This window comes from Alosa pseudoharengus, unplaced genomic scaffold (genome assembly GCF_046254945.1).
Source record: "Alosa pseudoharengus isolate Yale_2024_CS ecotype anadromous, Long Island Sound unplaced genomic scaffold, YU_APseudo_1.1 YU_APseudo_1.1_scf_3, whole genome shotgun sequence".
NCBI classification, from domain to species: Eukaryota; Metazoa; Chordata; class Actinopteri; order Clupeiformes; family Clupeidae; genus Alosa; species Alosa pseudoharengus.
Genome location: NW_027468718.1, coordinates 14,188,852 through 14,203,992, shown reverse-complemented (window position 1 = coordinate 14,203,992; position 15,141 = coordinate 14,188,852). Strand labels below are relative to the sequence as shown.

Here is a 15,141-nt window from a genome sequence, read left to right as displayed (position 1 = left end):
TTACTTTTCACCAGTTATTTTAGCCTATTTTAGCCAAATGTTCCGTTCATTGGTTTTCAGACCATGGTTGGTGGGAAATCGCTCATGGGGGACAGAATATTCTTTCCCCGTTCTCTCTGACTGGCAGCCAAACTGGAGACTTTTACGCAACCACGAAGGATTCTCCTGTGAATCGCAGTTTCCCCCCTCTGTTTTGGAGAACTTTCCCTGAGTTTTCTGTCCTCCCAAGTATCAGTACCTGTACCTGTAAGTACAGTAATTTACCTGTGAATCTTTTGTGCCGTGAGACAATGATGAATCGGACTTGCGTCCTGCTGCTGGCTGCGATGTTACTGTGGGGCGACTATTGCTGGGGATCAAAAGTTAGTAAGGTGTCCAGAAAGATGCCGCGGCCACGTCCACGTCCATGCTTGGATATTCCAGAGGAAATTCTTGAACAGATGTTTGGGAGACTTTCGGTGGGAGTCTTTAGCGCCTTTCATCACACACTGCAGCTTGCATCAGTTGAGCGACTGAATATGACATGTCCCTCTGGTCGTCGCTTGACAGCGGACAGAAAGTCGCGCATTCCTGTGAATCTATTAAGTATTTCTCCTTGGGCATACAGGTATGATCTCTTCAGATTTTTAATGCATCTCTTATGCTACTAACAACACACTAAAATTAACCTAGCGCATGCCGGCAAGATAACAATCGACATTTCAGCACATATATAATGCAATAGCCTACAGGTAAATTGTTCATACCACCCTTGTTGGAAGTCGCTTGGTCAACAAGTGTAATGTAAAACGACCAAAGCATGGCAGAGTTTTAGACGAATAAAGCCTCTCACATAGGAAACAACACATTTCAGTTTCTGACTCTAAATATATTTTCTATCCAAACAGGGTCTCCCACGACCCAGCGAGGTACCCACGTTACATCCCAGAGGCTTACTGCTTGTGTAAAGGATGCTTGAACGGTCCTTTCGGCCAGGAGAGCGAGCGCTACCGCAGCACTCCGGTCTACATGCCGTCCGTGATCTTGCGTCGCACGGGCTCGTGCATCGGTGGCCGTCACTCCTACACGGAGAGCTACATTTCGGTCCCGGTTGGGTGCACGTGCGTACCGTTGCTGGAAAAAGATAGGCAAGCACCGAGGACCAACCAAAGTCTGGACAGCACTAAAGTAAAGCCAGGCCAGAAGACGTTCCATACCAACCCCATTCGGAAGAACAACTAAAGAATGTATGAAGACCCTATTCACGTGCCACATTAAGACCATCAGAACTATATTTTTACTGAAATGTGAGATTCCTCGCTTTTGGGTCTGTCCAGTGGTGATACACAGTGACACCTGTTGATCAAAAAGTCTCATGTCTTCTTTCCTAGAAAGTAAGTTCCTGTGAAGCAGGCACTGGCCAATATATTCTGAATGAATATTCAGAATAGGTAACCACAGAGGAGGGCATCTCATGGGTAATGGAATTGATCTAGCTGACTATGATAAGCACCACTGTAGGCACAAGCCAATAAAAGTAAACAGTCTAGGAAACTAACTGCAATCTGAGATGTGGCGGTGGTGCCAGTGTTTGGAGATTATCCTTGCTCTCCGGAGTGGATCCCCTCAAAAACATTACGGGTAAAAGTGGTAATATATCAGAAGTAAAACTTCTTTCATAGACTGTGACTTTATGTATTCCTTATACAATTCAAAACTAACTTAACATTGTTTCCATTTTTATTCATCCTATCTGTACGTCTGTGACCCATGTTTACTCCAAACAAAGAGCAAAAGCATTTAGCATGGAATATCTTTATTCTAGAGTCATTTAGCATGGAATATCTTTATTCTAGAGTCCTTGACATTTAAAAAAAAAAATATACATTTACATTAGTTCTGAGGGTCAGTCAATAGGTTTGCCACCCGACCCTACACCTCATAGGCACAACTTGTCAAGTCTCAGTCACTGACAGTTCTGTCAGAGCAGCTGAAAAGTCTGGTGATGTGGGTGGCTGGTGTTACGAGAGGAGCGTCGACTCGTAGTTTGTGTAGCAGCGGAATTCATTGGCCAGGTTATGGCTGTGCTTGGGCAGGAAGTTACACATCTTCAGAGCCATGAGTTTCTTTGCATGCTCCTCCATGATGGCTCCTGGAGAAAAAAGGCACATCAGTGACTGAAGAGAATCCATTAACACCGACTAAACGGTGGAGACAGGGGAAAGCAGATATAATACAAACATCCCTGGACCATAAAAACATAACAAACTGTTCCAGCCAATCACAGATGAGATGCACGTTTAGGAGTTTCAATTGCACGGGAGGGAGGGGGAGGGAGTAGCGAGCTAGCTCTGTTTTGTTTTGATGGTAATTTTGATACCATAGAATTAATAGGGACCCAGTCAGACCAATAGTATGAAAAATCAGGAACAGAGTTTATTTACAATGATGCACATCAAGGGAGAGACAGCATGACTTCACCTAAAGATCCATCAGCTGCTCTAACTAGACAAGGAAATTGTTAGGGTTTAAGTATCCTTCCAGGCTGACGGGAGATGGCGTTGGTCATCCCATCTCACATGGACTACACTGAATCAGACCCTGATTAGTGGCAACCTGGCAATCCGGAGCAGATAGCTACTGACGCAGCCATGCAGAACAGTAAAACACTGCAATGTCATAATATTCCCGCTTATCTCTAAATAAAGTCACACACAGATATACACAGGGACAGTACAGATATCATACAGTCATTACATAGAATCATACTTTTAGTATCAAAGTGACCCATTAATGAGAAATGCAGAACATTAAACCACATATTGAAATATTGGACATAATGCAGAACATTAAACCACATATTGGAATATTGGACATAATGTTCTATTCCACTTTCTCTCAGTTTGAACATCAACAGAAGTGACGTTACCCAACATCGCTTAAAGCACCTTTAAATGAACTCAGAGGAAGTAGTAAACCTTCTAAAAGAAGAATCATATGGCTTTGTTTTGCTAGGAGAATGAAGCCAGAGAGCTCTACAATTAGGTGGATTAACACTTGTTTTCTTTTGTACTTCAATTTGTATGATCTTTTAGAGTTTTTCTTGTGTAATGTATAGACTCCAAATCAGTGAAACTTGATAATCATTGACTCAAAAACGGATACATTCTAACTATGCCATATGTTATTTAAAACCAGGGTTCCCACTCCAAGTCAAATGCAAAATTCCATGACTTTTCCCTGACAAAAAAAACAGAATTTCCATGACCTACTATATAATGAATGGTACAATATACTGACCAAAGATTTCAGAGCAGCTACGTAGGGTTCAAGAATCTTTTACTTTTTTAGAGCAGGAGATGAATTAATGTAATCTGACTCTCGCCAGATGAATTTCGTTCCACCTAGCTCCACTCATATCCATCTGGGATCGCTTCCGTTGAGAGTGATTTCGGCACCAGATTTTATGGTAGAGCCAATCAGGACGCAGGGTGGGAGTTTCATAGATGTGACGTAGCGTAGAAGCGATGGTGTACTGTATTCATGGCACTTCGGAATGACAAGGACCGCTCCCGTGGCTACTTTGTTTTTCCCACAGCAACTGTTCATGTGCTTTGCCGTCAGAATGTGTGACAAACACGGATGCCACAACAAAGGTTAAACATACACTCACTAATCCTAAATAAACAACTGTATTTGCTTAAAATATAGTGTAAGACGCTTATGAAAGAAAGATATGCAGCTTTCAAGTGACAAAAACGGCAAATTCCCAAGTTCACATTAAAACTGTTGGACATGAAAGGCCACATGGACCACAAACGAACTACAATGTGACGACAAAAGTGATGACGAGCCCCTAACTGGGCAACTCTGTTAGCAAAATCTAGCCCCAGTTTCCGACCTCTGACTCACACATTACGTGACGTGAATGACGCGGAATTATGATGTTTTCACTGGGAAAAAGGTTTTTCCGAAGCCCATGAACGCTAGGTGAGACTGTTCTCAACATCACGGGTTGGCTTCTCTGTGAGTGGTTGAAGTAGCACGTCAATAGATGACGGACAAGTGGCTTATCCAATCATATGCAAGAATTTTTGATAAGGCCAAGCTTTCTGAAACACCACTCCAATGGATCGATCCCTTATGGATGAGTGGAGCTAGGCAGAACGAAATTCATCTGGCGAGAGTCAGGTTAGAATTAATGGGCACTGAATAAACAAAGTTGGGCTAACCACTACTACTCAAGCAAGCAATAAAGCTAATAAGATATACACCATTCTGCATGGACATATATTTGTATTAATGTATTTTGGCAAGTACATTTTAAACTGCTACAACAAAATTCCCTGATATTACATGACTTTGACCCAAAAATGATAAAATTCCCTGACTTTCCATGTCTGGAATAGACTTTCCAAAATTCCATGATATTACAGAAATTCCATGACCCTGTAAAATATTTTAAATGAAACTCACCTGTGCAGAGCAGGGTCTTTCCCTTGGTCAAGAACTTGACCGTGATGGCCACCTTACTGAGGCACTCCTCTGACAGGTAAGGTGGATCGGCGAGGACAAAGTCAAAGCTTTGTGGACCGATGCTCTCCGGTAGGCTGAGTGGGTTGTTGTAGTCGTAGAAGACGAACTCGTCACCGTACACAGCGAACCGGCGGTCGTATTCCAGCACAACAGCAGTCACATCGTTGATGCCCTCCAGGTCGTTCTTTTTCAGCCGCTGGTACACGCTTGGGCAGCTGAGGCATGCTATCCTGATGAGAGAGATTAGAGAGGTGTTAGCCATGCTTACTAGTAGAGGGGAGTACTTATGATTTCAAACATACATTGGAGAGATGTTAAATTCCTAGTGGAGGGAGTGCATATTAGATGATATTAAAAAAAGATTAAAGAAACACAGAAAGTTGCTAGGTCGCCTATAGAGGGCCGCTCAGACAATGGCAGAAGTTATCAAGGCATCCAAACCTCTTAACAGGTGGACTGTCACTAACAACCACCAAAATGTAGCACCCATCTGGCAGCCATTAAAGGTGCTCTAGTCTAAGCGATGCCACGCGTTTTTTAGGCTAAAACATTTTATGTCACTTACTGCAAAAATCACCTAACCAACAGCTAGCTGTCTGTGTCCTGAATACACTGTAAAAAAAACGCGATCTCTGTGGACAGCCCAGGCTCAAAAAACGGCAACAAAAACAACCTGGGCAAACCTAGCCCATAAAAACATAACAAACAGTTCCAGCAAATCACAGAAGAGATGCACGTTTAGGAGAGTTTCAATTGCACGGGAGCAGCACGGGAGTGAGGGGGAGGAAGTAGTGAGCTAGCTCTCTGTTTTGTTTGAAAATCAACAGAAGTAACGTTACCAAGCATCGCTTAGAGCACCTTTAAGCACCAGATTGCGCACCAAACACCAGCTTTAATTGGAGAATGAGGGAATGAATGAACAATTTACGCTAGAGGAAGATTAGGGGGCCAGATTGAATGAGCCAGGATGGGAATTTAGCCAGGACACCAGGGAACCCCCTATTCTTTGCGATAAGTGCCATGGGATCTTTTTTGACCACTGAGTCAGGACCTTGATTTAACGCCTCATCCAAACAACGGTATCTACTGATGCACCACTGACCTGCCCCCTTTGCCAGCCTGCTGTATGGCCTCCTCTGCAAGCCGCGTAGCTGTCTCTTCATTATACCAAAACTGGCTCATTCCCTGATGAAGAAATTACAGAAGACATTAAAAATGTTTAAAACATCAGTTATCTGACACCATGTCTTTTGAAGCACCACCATTTGGACCTTGCACAAACTTGCACGTCCCATGATTTAGTTTTTGAAACTGTTGCATATAGATCATTTGCAAATATATGTTTATACTTAATACTATTATTTATATAAATGTACACAAAATGTAAAATGCTGACTACCCAATACTCCAGGTCTTTTGCTTGAAATCAGTACCTTTAAGTTTTTCCTGTATCGTTTTCCCATCTTTATTTGCACATACCATACCATGTTGAACAGTTTGGTAATCTAGGTCTATGTTACAAATCCCTAGCTGTAAGAACCAAATCAAATTTCCTTGATTACTGCTTCAACCTTCTCTGACCTAATTCTACAACAATATTGTCATATTATTTCTATAATGAATGCAACAACTACAAGTGTCCTGTAGAAATACTGTACAACACACTTCCTGATCTTTAAGCTATAACATTTTCAACAGTTCACCCCTGCCTGTATGACCTACCCAGTCCTCCTCTACAGCCCCGACCGCGTAGATGTCTGTGGCCTGTCCCTGACCCATCTTCTGGTCATCGTAGAACTCCTGCAGAGCCGCCAGAGTGGCCGCAGACAGCTGAGGGACATCATCGTCGCTGTCGCTCATGGTGCTTTGCCTTCATTACGATTAAAAAGAATACTATTTATGAAGTACCGCATGCAAAAGTAGCCTATAAAATAGATATTCAAGTTGTCATTACGGCGACTGTCTACGAGATGCCTTGATCGTATACGAGCAGTGTGTACAGTATGCGATTTCGGAAACAACCAGTTGTAGGATAGCCACAGCTAATCTCCCTGCTGCTAACCAGAGATGGCTAAAATTAGATTATGAAGTAAACACGTGCCCAATTAGTTTAACATGGCCGAATTGTTTGCCTCACATTGCAGAAGTTAACCGATATCAAAGTATAACGTTACAGTTACATAAACCACATTTATACGTTTAACGTTACAGTACCAATATGAGGCTCAACATATCTTGCTTGCTACCCACCTCTCCCTGTTGACAGTCACACGTGGAGGTCTAGCCCTACGGTATCCGATAGAGACCAAACGTCCGAAAAGTCGAAATTGCATCTCAGGCAACTTGCCTCCTTTCAGTATCTCAAGCGCTATGTGTAAGCTCCTATTGGACTTAAAGTTGAGGGGACACCCCCCGCCCCCCTACAGAAAACAAGTCCACTATTTCAATTAATTTTGACACATGCAGGTGTGAATGAGTCATGGGGAAAAGTTAATTGAAATTGTGGACTTGTTTTCTGTGTGCTTTAGTCCCACCTTGTGTATGTATCCCACAACAATTTAACTCCAGAGCCATAGAATCACCGACCATCTTTTTCTGGTAAGGGTCGCAAAATAATTATTTTCATAACAGATGTACTGGATAGACTGGTGTTCTACTTTCTGCAAGCGCAGTTCTGTAGATCTACATCTGTTTGATCTGCCAACTGGCAATGTGGTTGGTCGAAAACAACTAAAGCCTGATGGAATTCGGCATGATCATATGTTTTAAGGAACCCTACATCAGATTACCAATTCAATCTCGGAGATATCGTGTAGCTCAGCTAAATACAGATTTATCCAACATGGTCCAGATCCTGTCCAGATTCAGTCTCTAGGTCACACTGTGGTCTCAGCTTGTGGGATTAGAGGACTGAAAGCATACTGTACCTTATCTGGCTAAAATAAAGACAGACAACAGTAGTCAAAATATTTTATATAATAAGTTTATGTACACTTTTACATTTCATTACAATTCAGGCATTCCAAAAAGAACAGAATTAGTGCTCTAAGGAGAGGGGTCTGGGAGTCCTTTCTTCAAGCAAGACCGGGCTAAAACACATCAACTCCTTCCTTTTTTTTTGTCGGTTTTTGGTTTGTTATTGCTACGGCAATATAGGCTTTCCTACAGTCCCAATGCGCGTTGGTGATTTGAAAACATGGGCATGGGTGCGATAGCAGGAAAAAAGACCGGAGGGAAAAAAAGAAAGAAAGAAAGAAAGATAAAGAAAATGAAATGAACAGTGCAGGCCAAACCTCATTCATAGGCCTGTGTTGCCTGTGAGCATCTCAACATAGTTCCAGAGACGCCTTTATCCTGTAGTGTAGCAGAGGGCCAACCAGGACTAAAAGGGTGATCCAGGTGAAACATTTCAAATCAAGGGCACAAGGTAAAACTACAATGCATCAAAGAAAACAAAAACAAAAAAAACTCACACTAGCGCCTTCTAACTTCAGGTGATGTCATAGCAATAAAAAATCTGCTTTTACCCTCTATTATTTTTTATAAAAAAATTCAGTCCTTTATTTTTTTAACACATTTTTTTCTCCGTTTTTTTTTCTTTTTGAAAATATATGTACACCCTTATCAAACACAAAGTGATTTTGGTTTTTTCTTTTCTTCCATCCCGTTTCCTCTTCATCAGTAATTTGCTACCCCCCCCCCCCCCCCCGCCCTCCCCTTTCCCCACCAGCTGTGGTGACGTGGTATAGCAAAGGAAGGCTTTTTCTCTCTGGTCGCCATGGCGATGCATGCTCGCCGTGATGACGCACGGGCTTTGCAGTAAGACACGGTTCTGCTCGTCTTGGCAAGACGGCTGACACACGACACAAACAAGAAAAACAAGAAGGCACTCTGGGGAGGGCGGGGGGAGGGCTCCGTGTGTGTGTGTGTGTGTGTGTGTGTGTGTGTGTGTGTGTGTGTGTGTGAGGCTGGGGAGCAAAGCAGGGTTTATGTGGAACTCTGTAGAACTGTAGACAAACTGGAGAGGTGTGTCCCCCTGCCCATAATCCACACCTCCCTACTGGCAAAGTAAACAAAGATCAGATTGGACTGAGATGATCTCGGTGACCCCCCCCCCCCACCCCACCCCCACAACCCCCCTTTACAAACCCCCTACCCATCCTCCCCACGACCAGCTGACTGACATACAGAAGAGAAAGGGTGAGAGGCAAAGAGCCAGAGAACCTATATCTCAATTTCTCAATCATTCTCACACACACGCACGCACACACACACACACACGCACACGCTCGCACACTCACTCACACACAAACTGCTAGGACTCCTCCGAAGACTTCCCCTTGTCACTTCAGTGCTCTAATCCAGTCCAACAGTGCAGCTTACAGATTCTTTTCTCCACCAGTGCAAGGGGATGGGGTCTGTGTGTGTGTGTGTGTTTGTGTGGGATGGCCAGCAAAACCAGTCTTAGCCAGGAGGCTAACCTATAAGTCCACAATTGGGTAGATGTGTGTGTGCTTGCATGTCAGAATGTGTGTGTGTGTGTGTGTGTGTGTGTGTGTGTGTGTGTGTGTGTGTGTGTGTGTGTGTGTGTGTGTGTGTGTGTGTGTGTGAGAGCGAGTGGCTCTGGAGGTTGGGGGTTGGTCGAAGAGAGAGAGGGGGGCTGGGGGCTGTAGGGGGCAGTGGTTATTTGACGCAGAGCAGGCCGCCCACATTGGCCACAAACTCCTCCAGGCTCTTGAGAAAGGCCACCTTCTGTTTGCGGTCCATGGTTGGGGGCGTGCTGCTGGCTGTCAGCTTGTTGAAGGCGTCGGCCAGCCGCTGGTAGATGACCGCGTCCCTCTGGCTGGACAGCAGAGTCTCCACCAGCTCAGAGTACTCCGCCTGATAAGATGGAGGACGAGAAATGGAGGACAAGAGAGAGAGAGAGAGAGAGAGAGAAAACTTGTAAGAACTTTAACAATAACTTTGCCAATTAAAAACTAAACACGTAATGCCTCTCCAGGATTGTAATAGGATCTCTGAGAACCATTGTCAATGAAATAATAAATGAAACGCTACCCCTCACTACTTAACACTTAAGATAGAACTTAAAACTTTTAATATACTTTTCATTCTGTAAGTGTTAAGTTCAAGTTTTTTAGAAAACTATTTTTTATGATATGGTTGAGGATGCCCTGAGGATGGTCGTCTGACCGAAAGCTTGGCAAATAAACTTGCAAAGGATGTAAGTGTGCAGACAGTTTATTTTATGATATGGTTGAAACATTAAGCCCACCAAGAGCCCTGTATTCCAGTGAGAGGTGCTGGTACTGATGCCATAGTGATGCTGATGCTGTTAATGCGGGAGGATACAGGTGTGTGGTACTGATGCTGTATGTGGTACTGATGCTATGTGTGTGTGTGGTACTGATGCTGTATGTGTGGTACTGATGCTGTGTGTGTGTGTGTGTGGTACTGATGCTGTGTGTGTGGTACTGATGCTGTGTGTGTGTGTGTGTGTGTGTGTGTGGTACTGATGCGCTGTGTGTGTGTGTGTGTGTGTGGTACTGATGCTGTATGTATGTGTGTGTGTGTGTGGTACTGATGCTGTATGTATGTGTGTGTGTGATGCTGAGGTTGAGGGTGTGTGTGGAGACTAAAGCTCACCTGGTGCAGGCACACGAGAGTATAGAGAGCCTCTCCTGCTGCCACCGTCATCTCAGTGTTGTGCTTCTGCAGCACCAGCATGTCAAACACCAGCTGCGCGCGCGCACACACACACACACACACACACACACACACACACACACACACACACACACACACACACACACACACACACACACACACACACACACACACACACACACACACACACACACACACACACACACACACACACACACACACACACACACACACACACACACACACACACACACACACACACACACACACGTGTTGATGAAGATGAAGGCAATGTAAGACACAGAAACAGGTGCCAAAAGATGATGGTGATAGGGTGACATAAAAACCCCTTAAGATTCATAACATTATTGTGAGTGACAAATTTGACAACGCAAGGCTCGCGCAAGTTTTTAAGTGGCATCTCAAAATCTATGCAAGCTACATGGACTATGTGCCCCCATCGGAAACACATGACAAGGCACTTGCGATTGCGCTGCATTACATAACGTTGGACAATACATTTTACTACGTAAAGATTTGCTTTAACAACTCCACTGTTGTCATCACATAAGGACAGCACTCACCTTGAGGAAGTGTCGGGTGGCAATAAAAAGGGGCGTGTCAGTTTCTTGGGTCTTGGCACACTGCTCAGCCAATGGGGAGAGAGCCTCTAGACAGAGTTGGCTGATCTCCGAGCTCATTCTGTGGGAGCTGGGTTAAGGCAAACACAGCAGTCCGACTCCCTGACCTGACCCTGATGCTAACTGAACACACAAATACACACACACACAAAGTCATCCACAAAGGGTAGATGCATCAACTTCTGTTTTACACTGGAGTGAACCACTAGAATGTTTCCCCTTTTATAACTTCTTTCAACTCCTTTTCAAATTCAGTTAAATTGTTTGATACACTCTATAATACACACACAAACACACACACACACACACACACACACACACACAGATGTAGGTAAGGATACGAGGTCATGCCGAGCTCGAGCGAGATCATGAGGCTCTTGAACAGCTCCTCGGGCAGCTGAGGAATCTTCTCAGGGAAGATCTCACAGATGAAGGTGATGAGCTTATAATACTGGTTACACAGAGACGGAAACTGCAGGGGGGAACAGAGAGATGCATTATGGGTTACAGACGCAGGAAGCATACAGGGTCACATCTGTGCAGAACAAAACGTAGTGCAGGTTTGAAGGAGACTAAGTCGAGGCAAAATGTAACCCCCTTTCTAAGCGATCTTGACTGAAAAGAAAAAAGAGTCTCAACGGGGGTTCGAGGGTTTCTCCCCTGAGAACATTTTGAAAACTGGAGTGGCTAAAACACTGTTTTCATGCAGTTTCAGACAGAAAATGATCATACTGTTTTAATATTACAAATCACAATCCAGCTACACTTAGCCCATCATGCACCAATCAACTTAGCCCATCATGCACCAATCAACTTAGCCCATCATGCACCAATCAGTACTTCATTGCCTCTATGCTGATTGCGCACTGTGCTATGATTGAGGATAAAATGTCTTTGCTCTTCTGGAGGCACAAGTGCTAGAAACAAATTTGGTTTTGGTCATTTTTAGGGTTTTGTGTGATTTTATAAAGGGGGGAAACAATTTTGATCTTAACTATAAATTCAAGCACTTTCACTGACCCATGTGTACATATATGTCTATTTCCAAAAACTTTCCAGGGCTTTGAAATGATTTTTTTCAAATTCACAAACTTCCAAGGATCCGTGGGAATCCAGAGAGAGATACTGTATATGTAACTTCATTTTGTGCATTAACACCACCATGTGTACACTTGTACTGTCCAAACATGTCCAATAAATCCCAAAGTTGGAGGTCTCACCTTCAGCAGGTCCTGAGACATGAGCGGCAGCACGATGTTCACCCCGAACAGAACCACGTCGGCCGCCGACACCGACCTTCCCGCTCCCGAGCTCTGCTCCTGGCCCCGGAACACTTCATCTGGACACACAAACACACCTCAGCCATGAAGACCACAAGCACAACATGCCAGCCAGTCATGCAATATTTATTAAATCTAACTTAAACATGTTTTTTTTAATTTTTTTTATTGAAATCAACAACATGGATTGAGAGAATGAGCAAAAGGTGGCAGCAAGACCAAGACGCCTATCTAAGGAGGAAGACTGAGAGGGAAAGAATCACAAATGATGAGAATGATCTCATTCCCCATCTCTTCCTCACACACACACGTACACACACAAATAAACAAACACACACACACAAGCTCACATACCCTCAACCTCACCGGTGTCGCTAAAGTCGATGAACTCTTTGGACAACAGGTTGGTCAGCAGCTCCATGATGAGGAGCAGGTCCTGGTACTGGTCCTCCTCGGCAGTCACGTCCACACGCTTACGGCCCAGATTGTTCTTGGAGTAGACCTGCAGCAGCGTCAGGCACGCCTCATACAGCTTCATAGACTTAGTCTGGGAGGAAGAGATAGGTATGAGAGGAAAGACAAAAGTTACATCCATGTCATATTTGAGAATATGTAGTTTACTTGTAGGAATGTCTTTGTTTGTAGGAAAGTCTTCGTTAGTAGGAGGGCCAAAATAATCATTTCAGAGGCAAGAATATCCCTCACTTCTATATTAAGTGTTAAGTTCTATAAGTGTGTGTGTGTGTGTGTGTGTGTGTGTGTGTGTGTGTGTGTGTGTGTGTGTGTGTGTGTGTGTGTGTGTGTGAACATGATCGCTCACCTCTCCCAGGTAGCAGATCTGTTTGTGGGCGACCTCCACGAACACCTCAATGATGAGGTTGACCGTGTCGGGCGTGTTGCGATACACCTCCATCAGGCCGATGCAGCTGGACAGGAAGTCCATGAGGAAGCTGAAGAGCGATGCAACGTTGTCGATCTGCGTAGCCTCGGCGATGCCGCAGAGCGCCTCCAGCGTGGCCACGATCTCACGCTTGACCGCCTCCTCCTGGCAGATCTGGGCGAAGTTCTCCTGGTTGATGAGATTGAGGAAGCGCTGCTGGAGAGGGTGCAGGACCTGGGAGAGAGACGGGGGGGGGAGTTAGACCCCCCTCTGTCACTGATCCAGGATCAGCTCACTGGTCAAATTAAACTAAATTACATACGTATACAATTAATTAAAACGGTACTTATATTACATGGCCCTCATTACCCTGTAAGTTAAATTGGAATTATACTATACCAAATAAATTAATCCTGTATATAAATGTATATGATGCCATTAAATGTAAGGTATTCAGGTGCTTTATAGACTACCTAGTGTGAGCAGCTGAAGTGGCAGGATAAAATCTTTTTTAACAGCTCAAAAAGGAGACTTGCCTGCTTAAGGATGACAGCGAAATATGTTTGAAAGAAATGCCATACAAGTGATCATTTATAAATGGGTCATTTCGTGTCAAAACAGATAAGGCTGCACCATCTCATATTTTGTTCAAACCTTGTCTAAGTCAAAAATGGGTTCCAAAACCAAGGCCTGTAAAATATTTATGTTCAAATCCTATTATTTCAGCCCCAGTGCCTTACATTTTACAGCCTGAAAATCATATTGTCTGGTAAGCAATGTTTGGGCATTAATATAATGAAAAGTATTATTCATAAGCAGCCCAAACTTTGCAGGGTAAGACAAACATGTTCACTGAACCATTAAAAGTTTGTACAGCATTCTCACTGACTTTCTCACTGAAGGCCCTAGATTTAGAAAAAAGTGCAAGAAGTGTTTAGGGCAGTATAAACTTGCTTTGTACACATTTGGTATAAATCATTATTTTTTGCTCTGCATGCATACTATATTTCATAAATGTTGTACCAATATTTGAGCTCTCCACCTATAATGGCCTTGAAGATTAAACAAGGGGAGGTTGTGTTTTTCGGTCATTTTCTTAGGATTAAAATAGCATGTGGGGTAGCTAGTAGGCACTTGAAAATCTATGTGAAAGTAGCTCAGTGTATGGGCATTTTGTGTACAAACCATGGTGTACCATGGTGTTTTGTACCAAAATCATTGTTTTACCCCAGGGCCAGAAATGAAAATCCATAGGTATACAATGTAACCAAGTAAGTGTATTTATGCACTTAATAATGAAACATGGTACATCATTGGCACTTTATACGCGAAATGACTATAAACTGATCTATTCCTACATTGATTTTCGTGTTCCTACAAGCTACCCCACATACCATATTAGGTCTATGAACATTTCCAAAAATGCAAATCACACCTTTTTTATCCTTAATATCCTCATGTGCATTCGTTGCAGACCTCAAATATTGGCTCAACATTAATTAAGTATTATATTTGCTGACAAAATAATGATTGGTGCAATGTGGATACAAAAGATTAGTTCAATATCATCATATCATCAGTTTTGCACTTTTTTCCATATCTAGGGCCTTCTAGAAAACTAATGAGCAAGCAGTACAAACTTTTAACGGTCCAATCACACCAAGAACATGTTTGTCTTCCACCCTACAAAGTTTGGGCAGGCTAGGAATAATACTTTTCCAGATATTAATGCCCAAACACGGCCTCCAAGATAAGGCATTTCTGAGGGTGTAAAAATGATACAAAAGCAAGTGAAAGAAATTATGAAAACATTGGAATTTAACAAAAATATTTTACAGGTCTTAGTTTTGGGACCTAAATATTATGAAGACAAACCTTGAGCAAAATTGGAGACAGTGCAGCAACTATTTTCCTGGATTTTGTCTGATTTGACACAGAATGACTCAAATAGATAAAACTGGGTTATTGTTTCTGTGATGTTACAGAGTGATGATGAGTACTTCATTAAACATAATGGTATGGGGTCAGAACGTAACCAAAGCCATGTCACTTTGTTTTAAGGTTCTTCAACGCCTCACCAGGGCTTTTTGATTCAGGTTTCAAATGTGAAATTTTACTTTGAAACAAATGACGGATCTACATAGCAAGCATAACTCCA

At 43.2% G+C, this 15,141-nt stretch overlaps 3 protein-coding genes across 3 annotated transcripts in view; 1 reads left to right on the top strand and 2 right to left on the bottom strand.

The window, feature by feature from the left end:
• Window positions 1-9: 9 nt before the first annotated feature.
• On the top strand, window positions 10-1,655 carry il17d (interleukin 17d). Its single transcript, XM_076263239.1, has 2 exons — window positions 10-607; window positions 888-1,655. Exons 1-2 carry the CDS (start codon window positions 291-293, stop codon window positions 1,219-1,221), a joined length of 651 nt encoding a protein of 216 aa, XP_076119354.1. The 5' UTR covers window positions 10-290; the 3' UTR covers window positions 1,222-1,655.
• A 123-nt stretch (window positions 1,656-1,778) lies between these two features.
• On the bottom strand, window positions 1,779-6,782 carry eef1akmt1 (EEF1A lysine methyltransferase 1). Its single transcript, XM_076262540.1, has 5 exons — window positions 6,490-6,782; window positions 6,238-6,385; window positions 5,618-5,700; window positions 4,456-4,745; window positions 1,779-2,131 (listed from the first exon to the last, which is right to left on the bottom strand). The coding sequence occupies exons 2-5, from the start codon at window positions 6,373-6,375 to the stop codon at window positions 2,001-2,003; spliced, it is 642 nt and encodes a 213-aa protein (XP_076118655.1). The 5' UTR covers window positions 6,376-6,385; window positions 6,490-6,782; the 3' UTR covers window positions 1,779-2,000.
• A 1,921-nt stretch (window positions 6,783-8,703) lies between these two features.
• The window catches only part of xpo4 (exportin 4), a 51,429-nt gene continuing 44,991 nt past the window's right edge, over window positions 8,704-15,141 (bottom strand). The window contains 7 exon segments of the mRNA XM_076263238.1: window positions 8,704-9,396; window positions 10,162-10,254; window positions 10,767-10,884; window positions 11,165-11,295; window positions 12,044-12,162; window positions 12,470-12,650; window positions 12,924-13,217. Coding sequence (XP_076119353.1) covers window positions 9,199-9,396; window positions 10,162-10,254; window positions 10,767-10,884; window positions 11,165-11,295; window positions 12,044-12,162; window positions 12,470-12,650; window positions 12,924-13,217 — 1,134 coding nt within the window. The 3' untranslated portion in view covers window positions 8,704-9,198.